At 41.2% G+C, this 15,940-nt stretch overlaps 1 protein-coding gene across 1 annotated transcript in view; it reads right to left on the bottom strand.

The window, feature by feature from the left end:
• The window catches only part of SLC9A7 (solute carrier family 9 member A7), a 208,406-nt gene that overhangs the window by 42,910 nt on the left and 149,556 nt on the right, over positions 1 to 15,940 (bottom strand). The window contains 1 exon segment of the mRNA XM_043998858.1: positions 14,863 to 15,016. Coding sequence (XP_043854793.1) covers positions 14,863 to 15,016 — 154 coding nt within the window.

Below are 15,940 nucleotides of genomic sequence, written 5' to 3'. Positions count from 1 at the left end.
CTCCTCACTGGGCTGTGAAAAGCAAGTGCCCAAGATCCTCACTATAGTGCCAAGCAGTAGTCACTGTTACCACTCTCATTCTCCCTTCCCCCCGCTCCTTAGGCAATGTGGAGGAGAAAATTGACATACTGCTTTGGGTGGGAGGCCAATCTAATTCAACTTAGAGTCAACAACATGGCACTTTTAAAAACAGTCTGAAGTCTTGATCACTGCCACTTTCTCAAATCAGAATATATAGCAAGAAAAATACCCTATCTCCTCAGTGCAAGCTTCACTGCTCCTCAGTGCCAGTATTGATGGCATCTTTAAACTTGACTTCAAAAATTGTCACAAACGTCACTTACTGCATAATAAGCCGATTGGTGCCATTTGCTGGGGTTGTTTACACAGTTTATCCTCGTCATCAGGACTTCTTTATTCTCTCACTCTTTTTATCAGTCAAAAATGATTTTATCATATAAGGTCTTGGTGCCTTTAAGTCTGTCCCTCTTCCCATATCCATAACTTACAGATCTTAACTAATATTTTTAAAGAATCACAAAATTGTGCTCCTTTTAATAAAACAGAGAGGAAGCAAAGGAGGAGAGGGAGAGGAGGGGGGGAAGAGAATATAGAGGGGAGATAGGAGAGGAGAGAAAAGAGGGGAAGAAAGGAGAGAGGAGGGGAAGAAAGGAGAATAGAGATAGGGATGGGAGAGGAAAAAAGGGAGAAGAGGGAGGGGGTGGAGGGGAAGGGAAAGCAAGGAAAGGGGGAAAAGGAGAGAAAAAAGGGAAAGAAGGGAAAGAGGAGGGGAAAAGGAGAATGGAAGTAGGGATGGGAGAGGAAAAAAGAAGAGGATGGAGGGAGGGGGAAAAACTAGTCAAGAGTTGGCTATAGTTTCCTTTCAGATATTATGGTGAGAGTAGCATCTCACTATTAAAGAGATACAGGTTGGCGAGTGGCTCCCACTCTCCTATTCACAATGAACTTCTTGTGGAAGGACGAGACTGAATGGGTATCTTTTGGATGACAAAAAGAGAGTCTGTTGGATAGCCTGAATTGATAAGAAAAACCCTCTCCACCCGGGTCATTGAATTTGGAATAAACTGTTATCTGGAACAACTGTCACTAAAAGCTACACACATGTGAGTGGAAATAAAGATGGTAGATGACTATTACTCTATCTTGCAGAATGAATGGGAAGAAACCAAGCCAGCCAGAAACAAATCCCTACTTCAACTTTTGACACTGGAGCACTATGGAACAGAGGAAACCTCAATCCTATTCAAAGCCTGGGAAAACAATAATTTCCACTCAAATTACATATTTGAGAGCATAGAAAGAAAAACCAAGTTTTTCAATCCATAAGCAGCCATCCATATTATTAAGGAAATGTTGGGAGTAAGAGGTTGTCTTGTCCTCAAGAGCAGTAATAATACCTTTACAAATTGTTGTTTAGTTGCTTTTAAGTTGTGTCCTACCTTTGTGACTCCATTTGGGGTATTCTTGGCAAAAATACTGGAGTAGTTTGCCATTTCTTTCTCCATCCCATTTTACAGATGGGGAAACTGAGGCAAACAGGATTAGTTGACTTGCCCATAGTCACACAGCTAGTAAGTGTCCGAGGCCAGATTTGAACTCAAGAAGATGAGTCTTCCTAACTCCAGACCCGGCACTCTATCCACTGCACCACTTAGCTGCCCAACCTTTAAAAATACTCAAATAGTATTTTTCATTGTCAAATTTAAAACTTTACTAAGTATTTTTAAAAATTGTAAGTGGGAAATTTGATATTCTCCATTCACAGCCTTCCCTGGATCCTCTTCTATTTTCTCCTCTTTACTATTTTGTTTGGTGATCTCATCAGCTCCTCAACAAGTTCAATGATCATTCTATGCAGATGATTCTCAGATAAAATAATCTTGCCTTAATCTCTTTGCTGTGCTCATCACACATCTCCAACTATCTTTTGGATATTTGAAAAGCATATCTCGTAGGCATCTACAGACAGAACTCATTCTTTTTCCCTCCCCTCCATTCAAACACCATCCCCCTCCAAACTTCTCTATCACTGTGGAGAACATGACCATCTTCCCAGGCATCCACTGGGATCAAAACCTCAGGGTCATCTTTGACTATTCACTCTCACTCACCCCACATATACCATTGCCAAATTTTGTCATTTCTACCTTTACAACATCTCCTGTACATGTCCCCTTCTCTCCAATCATATACCAACCATAACTCATCACTTCTCACCTGGTCTAGTATAATAACCTTCTAACTGATCTGATTCTCCTGCCTCAAGTCTTCATCCCACTTCTATCCATTCTGCATGAAGCCGCCCAAGGTGATTTTATATAAAATGTATGTGCAAACATGCCACCCTCCCTGTTCAGTGACCTTCAATGGCTCCCTATCACCTCCAGGATCAAATTCGAAGTTTTCCTCTTGTTCCTCATAAACCTTGTCTCAGGGCTGATTTTTCATCACAGTGTAAACTAGTTAAAGCCAAATAGTGTCCTAGAAATTCTGGCTGTTGGACCCTTACTTGCCTGAGAGCAACTGCTTTGGTTGAAGAAGGGTTTGGATTTGGAGTAAATCACTATTATAGATATGTGAAATTTGTGGTATGAAGAAGAACAACCATAGGAAATATATTTAAAAAAAAAAAAAAGAATTGCTGGGGCAGCTAGGTGGTGCAGTGGATAAAGCACAGGCCCTTGATTCAGGAGGACCTGAGTTCAAATTCGGTCTCTGACACTTAACACTTATTAGCTGTGTGATCCTGGGCAAGTCACTTAACCCCCACTGCCCTGGAAAAAAAAAAAGAATTGCTGGGGCAGCTAGGTGGCGCAGTAGATAGAGCACCGGCCCTGGATTCAGGAGGACCTGAGTTCAAATCCGGCCTCAGACACTTAACACTTACTAGCTGTGTGACCCTGGGCAAGTCACTTAACCCCAACTGCCTCACAAAAACCAAAACAAAACCAAAACAAACAAAAGAATTGCTGATGGCAAAATAGATTCATTCTATTCATATTCTACTCATCCTAAAAACTTAATTTTCTATTACAGCATCCTGTGCAGTAACTTCAGAATTTTCAAACTGCATGATACCTTTTATTAAAGAATTTATTTGCTATCAACATACCCTTACAAAGAAAAAGAAAAACATTCCACAATCTGCTGCAATGATTGTTAAGATGATCCAGTAACATTCCCAAACAGATGTTTAAACAACAAAAAACCCAGCAAAACAAGGCCTGTTGTTTAAAGCTCTTTATAAGATGGTTCCTTCCTGCCTTTCCAGTCTTCTTACAGCTTTTTCTCTTCTATCCACTCTATGATATAGCTATATTGACCTACCTGTAGTTTCTTAAAATGAAACTCCATCTCCTGTCAGCCCCTACCATTCCTACCTCTTACTTTATTCAAAGTTCAGTTCAAATCTCACCTTCTGCAGGAGGTCTTTTCTAATCCCTCCCCTTTGCCCCCCCCCCAAAGCAAAAGCCTTCTTCTTTAGGATTACCATCATCTAGTTGTACATGGTACAGCAAGGTAGCACAGTAGATAGAGTGCCAGGTCTGGAGTCAGGAAGATTCGTCTTCCTGTGCTCAAATCTGGCCTCAGACACTAGCTGTGTGACTCTGGGCAAGTCACTTCACCTTGTTTATCTCAGTTTCCTCAGCTGTAAAATGAGCTGGCGAAGGAAATGGCAAACTACTTCAGTATCTCTGCCAAGAACACCCCACATGTCAGTCTGATGGGACTGAGACAAGAAGACTCTATCCATATCTCCCATATAACTAAATACTGACATCAGAATACATACTCAGTCCTTGAGGGAAGAGACTGTATTTTGTTTCTTTGTTTCCTCTATGCACAGCAGTGTTTGGTCCATAGTAAGGGCATAACAAGTGCATGCTGACTAACCAACCAATAGTCTAAGAAGACAACAGAATAGTAACTGGAAATAATTGACACTTACATAACTCTTTTGAGTTTGTGAAATATTTTCTCATTTGAGTCTCATCACAATCCCAAGTCACAGGGACTTTTTTGAGACCAGATTTGTGATTGCACTGACAGAGGAACGGTTGGGAGGGGAAATGACCTCTACTAATGCAAGTGGGTAATTTCTACAATTTAAGACTTTTAGGGAATTATCTGGGGTCAGCCAGGAGTCAGGAAGACTCATCTTCATGAGTACAAATCTGGCCTCAGACACTTACTAGTTGTGTGACCCTGGGCAAGTCACTTAACCTTCTTTGTCTCAGTTTCCTTAACTGTAAAACGGGGACTGTAACAGCATTTATGAGGATCGAATGAGATATTTATAAAGTGTTTGGCACAGAGTAGGATCTATATAAATACTTATTCCCTTCCCTTTTTCACTTCCCCAGAACTCTAGTCCAGAGAATTTAAGTTCACTTTTCCTGTTGAAAAGAAGGGGGGGAGGGTGGCAGGAATTACTTCAAAGGTTTATGATTTTTATTTTTTATTTTTTTAGTGAGGCAATTGGGGTTAAGTGACTTGCCCAGGGTCACACAGCTAGTAAGTGTCAAGTGTCTGAGGCCGGATTGGAACTCAGGTACCCCTGACTCCAGGGCCGGTGCTCTAGGGTTTATGTTTTTTTTTGTTGTTTTGTTTTGTTTTTTTTTGCAGGCAATGGCGGTTAAGTGACTTGCCCATGGTCACACAGCTAGTAAGTGTCAAGTGTCTGAGGCCGGATTTGAACTCAGGTACTCCTGAATCCAGGGCCAGTGCTTTAACCACTGCGCCATCTAGCTGCCCTAGGGTTTATGATTTTTAAATGATTTCTTTTCTTTTCTTTTCTTTTCTTTTCTTTTCTTTTCTTTTCTTTTTTTTTTTGCTGCAGGACAATGAGGGTTAAAAGTGACTTGCCCAGGGTCACACAGCTAGTAAGTGTCAAGTGTCTGAGGCTGGATTTGAACTCAGGTCCTCCTGAATCCAGGGTTGGTGCTTTATCCACTGCACTACTTAGCTGCCCCTAAATGATTTCTTTTCTTCTTTTTTTTTTTTTTGCAGGGCAATGGGGGTTAAGTGACTTGCCCAGGGTCACACAGCTAGTAAGTGTCAAGTGTCTGAGGCCAGATTTGAACTCAGGTACTCCTGAATCCAGGGCCGGTGCTTTATCCACTGTGCCACCTAGCTGCCCCCAATGATTTATTTTCTAATGATCTGGCTTTCCCATCTCCTGTCCCAAGGCTGATTCTGCTTTTCCAATGCTGTGAGGCCCTCACCTAACCTACTACTTCCCTCTTTCTGGTCCCTTGAGGCCCATACCAGGTGGTGAATTCCAGTTGGGGCAGCCCGCTGTTTTACTCTAGTAACCTGACCTGTTCCTGAACCTGACACAGAACGCTGACTGGCCTATCACGGTGCTTCCTTACTGGCTCTCACAGAGAAGTTGTGAATGTCCCCAAGAATTCTGTTCAGGTTTGGCTTTAAAAAGAAAACAAAATGAATAAACAAACAAAACCCCTCAAAGAGACACCTGGAAGAACTGTAAGAATTCGTAAGCCATGAAAGTTATAGATTTTCAAACCGCCTGGCTTAATCTCACTGTGTGTCCATGCTGAATTGCTCATAAAAGCAAACCCTTGAGAAAAGGCCTCTTCACTGTTTACTAGTCCCAGAACAACAGAACTCACGTGGTCAGCCAGCCGCATCTATCAGTATTTCCTGCCCTCCTCTATAAGGCCTGGGGCTTCATACTTGGTACTTAGAGCCCAGATTACAGAAGCAGTGGGATCCCTGTGTCTGTTTTTGCCTATAGATAGGACCTGTGATACTGGAAACCCCTGGTTCTTTCTATTTCCTTCTCAACTGAATTAGCATATATGCACATGAAGATTTTTAAAAAATCTATTCAGGGGCAGCTAGGTGGCGCAGTGGATAAAAGCACCAGCCATGAATTCAGGAGGACCTGAGTTCAAATCCAGCCTCAGACACTTAACACTTACTAGCTGTGTGACCCTGGGCAAGTCACTTAACCCCAATTGCCCTGCAAAAAAAAAAATCTATTCAAAGACTTTTAAAAAATCCTTAAATCAAGTCACAGAGTGAGTATAATCTCTTTCCAATGCTGTTGGTATTGCTCTGTTGATAAAATAGAGAAGGCTCTTTCAGCATTTTTTTTTTTTGAGAAGGCTCTTTCAATAACTCCTTCTGGACACAAAAACATATCACATAATACACACCAATCCATAATGTTCATAAGGAAAAACTGGAACCTTGAAGAAGGCTTCAGTGGGGGGCCTACATGATTCAGGTCCATGTATGTTTTTGAATACATTTCTGCTGATGAAGAAAACAAGAAACCTGCAATTTCATGCTTTTTTAGTAGCATCCCAAGCAAAGACAAAGTGACCTTAAAGCTTCCTGTACCCAGCAGCATACAAAGTTAATGATACATATTTTTAAAGAGCCAAAATTAGACTGAAACATGACTATGAGCTAATAAGCCCTATCACAGGTATATATTAGAAAGGAACAAGTATCATGTAGTCATTCAGCACCTGTTCAAGCAGATGCTAGGTAACTATTTGGCCAGTATGCTGTAGGTGAAGCAATGGTAGAGTGGGAAGAGTACTGGATTTGTATTGGGAAGATCTAAGTCTGAGTCCCAATTATACCATTTACTAGCTATGTGATGGGACTGCTGGTTGGCATATTGGATAAAGTCCTGAGCCTAGAGTCAGGAAGACTCCCCTTCCTGAGTTCAAATCTGGCCTCGGACACTGATTAGCTGTGTGATACTGGTTAAGTCACTTCATTTTGTTGGCCTCAGTTTCCTCATCTGTGAAATGAGCTGGGAGGCAGCTAGGTGGCGCAGGGGCAGCTAGGTGGCGCAGTGGATAGAGCACCGGCCCTGGAGTCAGGAGTACCTGAGTTCAAATCCGGCCTCAGACACTTAATACTTACTAGCTGTGTGACCCTGGGCAAGTCACTTAACCCCAATTGCCTCACTAAAAAAAAAAAAAAAAAAAGAAATGAGCTGGACAAACCACTCCAGTAGCTTTGCCAAGAAGACCCCAAGTAGGGTCAGGAAGAGTCAGACATGACTGAAATGGCTAGACCACAACACCACTATATGATACTGGACAAGTCCCAAACTTCTCTGAAACCCACTTTCTGCCATATGTAAAACAGGGATGATAACCTCTCTCTTGGGCTCATTGTGAGGTATTTTATGAAACAGATAACTGCAGAGCCATTCAAGTGCATGTCAGATGGCTACCTGACTATGATGCTGTAGAGACAAAATAGAATGCGGTACAAATTCAAATAGAAACCCACTAAAGCGTAAATAAGGATCACTGAGGGTCACAAAATCCAATGTTCAAAGGAATCACTGCCCCAGACCAACATTTCTCTTAAGGTAGGTCTTATGTGGACATTTTACAGGGGGTGGGGGGTGGGGGAAGATTATTTGTCCTTCCTTTAGAAAGCAATAAAGGCTATTGTAGAGATGCTGAATCTTCTCAAGAGAGTACCCTCAAACTGTCTCCTTTCTACAGAGGAGAGAACAAAAAATGGGCTGAGGCATGGGGATACTGGGTTATCTCTAAGAAAGAACTCGAGATGGCAGCTAGGTGGTGCAGTGGATAAAGCACCGGCCCTGGATTAGAAGGAGCTGAGTTCAAATCCAACCTCAGACAATAGCTGTGTGACCCTAGCTGTGTGACCCTGGGCAAGTCACTTAACCCTCATTGCCCTGCAAAAGGAAAAAAAAAAAGAACTCGAGAGACAAGATGTCCAGAAGTGGCACATTTGACTAATTGAGGCAGAAATCAGAGAATTCTAGAATCGGGAGAGACCTCAGACGTCATTCAGCTAGTTCATCTCAAACTTTCTGGTCTCTGGATTTCTTTGTGCTCTTGAAAATGATTGAGGACTCCAAAGAGCTTTTGTTTTTGTGGGTTATGTCTATTGATAGTTACCATATTAGCAAGTAAAACTGAGATATGTTAAAAATATTTTAACCAATTAAAATTAATCATACACCCATTATATATTAGCATAACTAAAATATTTTTATGAAAGATAACTATTTTCCAAAAGAAGAAATATCAAGAAGTGGCATTGTTTTCCATGTTTTTGCAAATATCTAATGTCCATATTGATAGAAGACAACTGGATTCTAATATTTACTACTGCAGTATATTCATTTGGTTGAAATACATGAAGTACATGAAGAAAATGTGTTTTGGTAGAATTCTATGTATATACAGTATCTGTTTGGTATGAAGCATTTGAAGAAAATATTTTAGATGAAGTATATGAAGACAATATGTAGTCAGATATGTAGTCACACAGATATGTAGTCAGAAAATGCAAAAGCATTTTAATAGGCAAATAATGTCTTAAGATTATTATGAAAAAATATCTTTGACCTCACAATCTCCTTCTAAGGGACTTGGGAACCCCCAGGGATCCATAGACCACAGTTTAAGAATCACTGCTTGGGGGCAGCTAGGTGGCGCAGTGGATAGAGCACCAGCCCTGAAGTTGGGAGTACCTGAGTTCAAATCCAGCCTCAGACACTTAACACTAACGAGCTGTGTGACCCTGGGCAAGTCACTTAACCCCAATTGCCTCACTTAAAAAAAAAAAAAAGAATCACTGCTTTACTCTAAGCTCTGGTCTCATTAGTCCTCTACTGAAGTTGCCTTCTGTAACTCTCCATTATTTAACAAACAAAGTATGAACTCCTTGGGGGCAACTATGTGATGTAGTGGATATCCCAGCCTGGAGTCAGAAAGACTTAAGCCCCTGAGTTCAAATACACACAGACACTAGCTGTGTGATCCTGGGCAAGTCACTTAACTCTGCCTCGGTTTCCTCACCTGTAAAATGAGCTGGAGAAGAAAATGGTAAACCCCTCCAGTATCTTTGCCAAGAAAACCCCAAAAGGGATCGTGAAGAGTCTGACATAACTGAAAAATGACAACACAATATTGCTGCTGTTATACCCAAAAATGGACATGACTTTCACCCTCATTTCCATCTGTTGAAGAAAATGTTTTCCTTCAGAGCCTATCTCAGCTACCACCTATCTCCTCTCCCTGGAGTGAAAGTGATCTCTTCCCTTCTCCATTTTCATACAGATGGGCTCTTTTAGGGAACCACTTCTTCTTGTAATTCTCATCCTTGGATCATAGTTGTTTATGTTTATATCCATTTCCTGGTACTGAATAGGCTTGTCTTCAGCACAATACTTTTGTCTTGCATATAGTAGGTGCTTAGTAAATGTTAGTATGAATTGAATTTGTGGAATTGTGAATGCTCTTTGCTACTGTAACAGTAACTTAAAAATAGTTGAGTTCTACTCTCATTTGTGTGAATTCTTCAGCAACAGAGACCATGAGACCTACTATGCTTTATTAAATGGCCTTTATGATTTACTGTGGAAAAATATGGGAAAAGAAGTACCTGCTGACCAGCTTTCTGGTGGCAAATCAGAAATTTAATTCAGCAGCTCAGTGGATGGTAGCTCATTTCCTCTCCAGTGTATTAAGACAAACAAAGGTTAAGATGACTTGCCCAGGGTCACACAGCCAGTGTCTGAGGTTGAATACGAACTCAGGTCTTCCTGACTCCAGGCCCAGCACTTTATCCACTGAGCCATCTAGCTGCCTCCTTAAGTCTCAGAGCAGGCACTAATCTGCATTGGCAGAATTTCTCACTGGGGGTTCTCTATACCTATGAAATCACTGGTATATGTACATGTATATGTATAAATATGTATATATGTATGCATATATGTGTGTATACACACAAATATACATACTTTACATAAATATACATACTATATGTAACTATATATATCTATATACATGATATATATATATAAACATACACACATACACATGCTTGTGCTACCTACCTTGAGTTGAGAGAAAAAAATGTAGAATATTATTAGTTTTGGACCCTTCAATCATCTTTGTTATCCCCAGAACTCTGACTAGTCATTTTGAATGGAAGTTCTCAACTTTTTTGTGAGAAGCTGTTATACAACCTTAAATTAGTCATTAATTTAAAAGAGATAAACCAATCTGCCTTAACCAACAATGTAAAGTAGGTGTGGTGAAGTATTTATTCTCTCCCTCCCTCTTCCTCTCCTTCTCCCTCCTTCCCATCTTCTCTCTCTCTCTCTCTCTTTCTCTCTCTCTCTCTCTCTCTCTCTCTCTCTCTCAATCTCCCTCCCCCTCCCCCCTCCCATCCATTCCTTACCCTCTACCTGGTGATAAGGGCTATACTATCCCCCTATTAAAACCAACACTCCAAGGGGCGGCTAGGTGGCACAATGGATAGAGCACCAGCCCTGGATTCAGGAGGACCTGAGTTCAAATCTGGCCTCAGACACTTAACATTTACTAGCTGTGTGACCCTGGGCAAGTCACTTAACCCCAATTGCCTCACAAAAACAAAACAAAACAAAACAAAAAACCAGCACTCCAAAGAGGCCTTGAAATTCACTCATAAAATACAAGTGACAATATCTTAAAGTATCACCGCTTCCAGGAGAAGTCTCAGTTTTAATGGGAATCCTAAGCTTCAAAGTAAAAAAAGGATAACGTTCTGGTGCTAGTCAGGGTATAGACAGTGGAGTAGGGGAAATTGGGGGGATAGGGTCCTTCCCCACCCCCATGAAATAACCTCTTATTCCCCCTCCAGGAAAAATTCCTACCCCTGCTGATGAATCTAAACCACAGAATGTCAGAACTGGAAGAGACCTTGGAGGTCACCTGGTCCCCCTCCCTCACTTGGCTGATGAGGAAACCAAGACGAGGGAGGCGGTAACTTCCCATGAAACTTCACTCAGATTCTGCTCCTCCACACGATTTAGTCATGATTTTAGCCACAAAGGAATATTTGGACCAGACCTCCAGTAGATATCACGGTACTCCCAAAAGTCAACTCCCTCTATCAGTGTGGATCAGCATCTGCTCCATCATTCAAAGTCTTCAAGACTTGCCTGTGGACACAGAAGTGCTTTCTTTGCCCAGGGTCACACAGCCAGAAAAAGTCTTCCTTACTATGGCTAGTCTCTAGCTATCTTCCCCTTCCTGGCTTTCCAGACTTTGCCACCATGCTTCAGCTGCCTCAGAGCCTGGGGCCTCTTCACCCTGAAACATGGTGACAGCCCCTTCTCCCATTGGTTAGTTCCTCCCAGACCTCCATTTTGAGGAGAAGGCCCAAGCTAGCCAATCTTAATTGCCTTCCTGTTTTCTGAACTTTGAAACCGTGGTCTTGGATACTAGCGGTGCGATTCTGGGCAAGGCACCTGGGTACCTCTCTCCCATCTCTTCCTCATGTTAAGCTCCCTTTGGTGCACTGCCTTCCCCTATTACAGTGTAAGCTCCTTAAAGGCAGGGATTGTATTGCCAGTGATTGGAACAGTGCCTAGCACATAGTAAAATGTGTGTGTGTGTGTGGGGGGGGTAGGTAGGTGGGCTTCCTCCAGTTGTGGACGACCATGGATCAGCGCCTTGAAGAGCCACAGGCCACAGTGAGCCTGTGTAGTCCAATATGGGAGCCGCAGCTCCTGCCGCAATAGGGACATGGAAAACTGCGCTCTCTGTTGTGTGTGTGTGTGTGTGTGGGGGGCGCTTAATAAATGCTGTGTTATTACCTTGTCTATCCACGAAGCCACACTGCCTCTCACAGGGGAGGCAAAAGATCAAAGGAAAAGCTTTTTAGCTGGAATGACACGATGAGGAATTACAATGCCTTTTTTTTTTTTTTTAAACCAATCTAGGATGGGAACTATGCAGACACTTAGCAGAAAAATATCAGTCTGAGGACACAGTTGTCCCAGGGGCTAGCTGTGTTCCTGCCTTTAAACAGTGCTTCCTTCTCACTCCCATAAACATGGCTGAGAATGTCCAGGCCTTTGCTTCCACAAGACTTCTAAGAGCTCTACAGGAAGTTATTGCTTGAGAGGGAATCCACTTTGAAGGCCAGCAGAAGAAGGAAAAAAAGGTCAAGGCCCAATCACGATGATTCTACCATATGATATTGCCATCTTCTGGCTCCTGTGAACATTACTCCACATGGCTCCCCAGGCTAGAAACCCTGTGATAGAGCCCTATCCAACCTGGGGTGATGAAGGCAAATCAGGGCGTCTTTAAAAGGATGCCTAGCAACCTTAATGATTACAAATAAGAAACAAAGGCTCAGCATCACAGAATTTAAGAGGCAAGAGACTGGCTAGAAATCAGCTATTTCAACAACCAGCCTCCAATTCATCCCCCAAACAGCTGCCAAAGAGATTTGTTTTTAAAGTACAGGTGTGAACATGTCATTCCCCTGGCTTAATAACAATAACAATCTGATCAAGGATCAAATACACCTCTGTGACTTTGTGACTTGGTTATTTCAACTCATCTTTCAAACCTAATCATCAATTACTCCTCTTTTTAAACTCTAGAGTCCAGCCAGGATGGCTCTCCTTGGTTGTTTCTCAAACAACACTCCTGCTCTCACCACTATGCCTTCATACAACACAACACAACATAACACAACACAACAACAGCACAAGCTGTTCCCTATGCCTGGAATGTCCTCACCCCTTATCTCTATCTCGCAGAATTCTTAGTTTCTCAGACTTTCCTGATTTGTGTCTTCCTCTTCCTGCCCCCCTCCTCCTTGCCCCTACCAGTGCTCCAACCATCAGTACCCCTCATCATCTTTATTTATTCTATGTGTATCACTGTTGTTGTTCAGTCGTTTCAGTCATGGCCAAACCCATCTGGGTTTTTTTTTGCAAAGATATTGGGCGGGTTTGCCATTTCCTTCTCCAGTTTATTTTACGGATGAGGAACTGAGGCAAGCAGTAAGGTTAAGTGACTTGCCCAGGGTCACACAACTAGTAACTGTTTGAGGCCATATTTGAAATTAGGAATATGAGTCTTCCTGACTTCAGGCCTGGCACTCTTATGCACTATGGCGCCACCTAGCTGCCCTGTGTTGCAAACCTATCTATTGAACCCCTGATAAAGTATAAGATCCTTGAGGACAAATTTGGCTTCATTTTCATCTTTATATACTCAACACCTAGAATTTTGGGTGCTAAATAAATGATTGTAAAAGTATGTTTCAAAATTTTTAGTCTCAGAACCCTTTTACTCTCTTAAAATTGAAAACTCTAAAGAGCTTTTGTTTATGTGCACTATATGAATATTCACCACATTAGAAATTAAAACTGATAAAAATTTAAAATCTTAATGCATTTATAAAAGACAATAATTCAATTATCTGTTAACAAATATTTTATGAAAAAATAACTTTTCCAAAACACAAAAAATAGGGAGTAGAGCATCATTGTTCTCCATATTTTTGCAAATCTCTTTGATGTTTGACTTAATTCTCATATCTGCTTTTGCATTCGATGTGTTGTAATATGTTGTTTTGGTTCAACTACATGAAGAAAATTCAACCTTACAGAGATATATTTGGAAAAGGAAGGAATATTTTAAGAGACAAATAACATCTTAATATTATTATGAAAGGGGAAGCTAGGTGGCACAGTGGATAAAGCACTGGGCCTAGAGTCAGGAAGACCTAAGTTCATATCCAGCCTCAGACACATTACCTCTGTGACCCTGAGTAAATCACTTCACTCTGGTTGCCTCAGTTTCCTCATCTGTAAAATGAACTAGAGAAGGAAATATCAAACCACTCCAGTATCTTTGTCAAATAAGACACAAATGGGGTCACAGAATTAGACATGACTGAAAGCAACTAAACAACGATTACTATGAAAAAAGAGTTTTAAGTTTAAATGAGAAAATAAAACTGAGATTGATTCAACTTATATGTCCTCAACTGAGGAATCGCTAGAGATCAAGCAGGTCAAAAGAAACACTGACCCTATCAATAAGAAATCCTTCTCCACCTGAAACACAACTACAAAGCAGAAGGCACTGGTCACAGCAGGAGGTTAGAGGGTATCACAGTAGTATGCCCAAGGACATCAGACATATACATCTCTATGTTAGTCTGGAAAGCGATCATAATTAAGATGGATGTTTCTATTGCTTTTATAATCTGCAGAGCACTTTATATCAATGAACTCATTTAGGATTATTACCCTTATTTTACAGATAAGGAAACGGAGGTTCCGGAAAGATAAGTAACATGCTCACAGACATAAAGCTGGTTAAGTAGTGGAGGTGGGCTTCAAATGTATTTCTGGTTAAGGACAACATACTATCCGCTACAATATTCTGCTCCTTGTAACAGTAATAATACACACAAGAGAGATATGACCTATGACTATACTCCAAACCCCAGGTTGTTGTGTTTTTTTTTATTCTGTTGACAAGTTCATAATTATGCCAAACATCCCTCATTAAATAAACTTCCTTCATGTCTCAGCTAAAGTCCTACCTTCTGCAAGAAGCCTGTCCTAGTCCCCTTAATTCCCTCCACTTATCATCTCCAATTTATCATGTCTATACTTTGTTTGTACATAGTTGTCAGCATGTTATCTCATTAGACAGAGATTTTGAGAATAGGAGTTTTCTTTTGTCTTTCTTTGTATCGCTAGCACTTAGCACAATGCCTGACACAAAGTAGATGTTTAATAAATGAATGCTAAATGAAGTTGAACCTGAGTTGGTTCCCCTCTGTCCCTCTCACATAGTTGAGAAATTCAGATTTCCTAATTATTAGATAGATTGCTCTCTCATTTTAGCAGGCTTAAAAAGACGTAAAGTTTCAAAACACCCTGCAGCTTTGTGATACTTAAAAGGAAAAGTCAAAAGCAAACTCATACAACATTAAAAAATTATCTTAGCAAATCCCATCTAGTCGAGAAATCAAGTCTCCCTCTCCCCCTTGACTGACCTTATGTTGAGCCACGACAACATGGGGGTAGTGCCTCCACCGATGATCCACACTGTGAAGAAGACGATCAGGAGAGTCGTGGAGAACATCATCTGGTGAGAATAAGTCGCAGTGTCCCGGATGGCCAAAGCAAAAGCCATTGCTCCACGGAGGCCTGTGGTGAGCCACAAAGGCCATGATATGCATTACAATGGTCAGCAACAACATATTTTCCAAAGAGCCAAAGTTGATTCAAGCAGCCAAAAAAAAAAAAATCATTCATTCAAATCCCATCCAATTCCATCTAAGGAGCTGAGAGGATTATGAATAAGAGGGGAGGGCTTCTTCATATTTTTTTTTGTACAGTGATCAAATGAAACAGCAGCAAAGAAGCACCATGCCATCTTTTCACAGGCATGATTCAGGCATCTGCTTATGCCCATCTTTTGCTTCTTTAAGAAAACGAAAATGAATAACTGGAGCCCTGTGAACAGGGATCCCAAACTCTTGTCAAAGATTAGGGTACAGCTGTTGGCAGCCTGAAAATGCTCAGTAATGATTATAACAAATAAAAATATTAGAATGCTGACCCATGAATTTCAAAGCAGTTCTGAATTTCACTAGCAAACTGGGAAAAGTGAACATAACAAATCTTATATGGGTATGTCTGAAAAACAAGTACCAAAATGATCAGCCTGTGCCTTCTTTTTCTCCTGAACCCCCTTCCCCTAGCAGTCAGGTAAGAAAAGTCTATAGTCTTTATTAAGGATCAATTAAGATCCTTCTCTGGCTTATTTTAATGATGAGGAAACTGAGGCAAACAAGGTTAAGTGACTTGCCCAGGGACACACAGTTAGTAAGTCTCTGAAGTCAAATTTGAACTCAAGAAGATGAACTTTCCTGCCTCCAGGCCTGGCTCTCCATCTGCTTTGCCATTACCATCATCACTACTACTGCCACTATACCACCACCACCACCACCATCATCATAGCTATCGCTCATTCAGTACTTTAAGGTTTGTGAGGTCATTTTCAATTATTACCTCATTTAATTCTCACAAAACCTTGGGAGCTAAATGTTATCATCCCCATTTAGAGGT

This window comes from Dromiciops gliroides, chromosome 3 (assembly GCF_019393635.1).
Source record: "Dromiciops gliroides isolate mDroGli1 chromosome 3, mDroGli1.pri, whole genome shotgun sequence".
In the NCBI taxonomy this organism is placed as follows: domain Eukaryota; kingdom Metazoa; phylum Chordata; class Mammalia; order Microbiotheria; family Microbiotheriidae; genus Dromiciops; species Dromiciops gliroides.
Note: the sequence above shows the minus strand (reverse complement) of the source record. Positions and strands in the feature narration are given on the sequence as shown.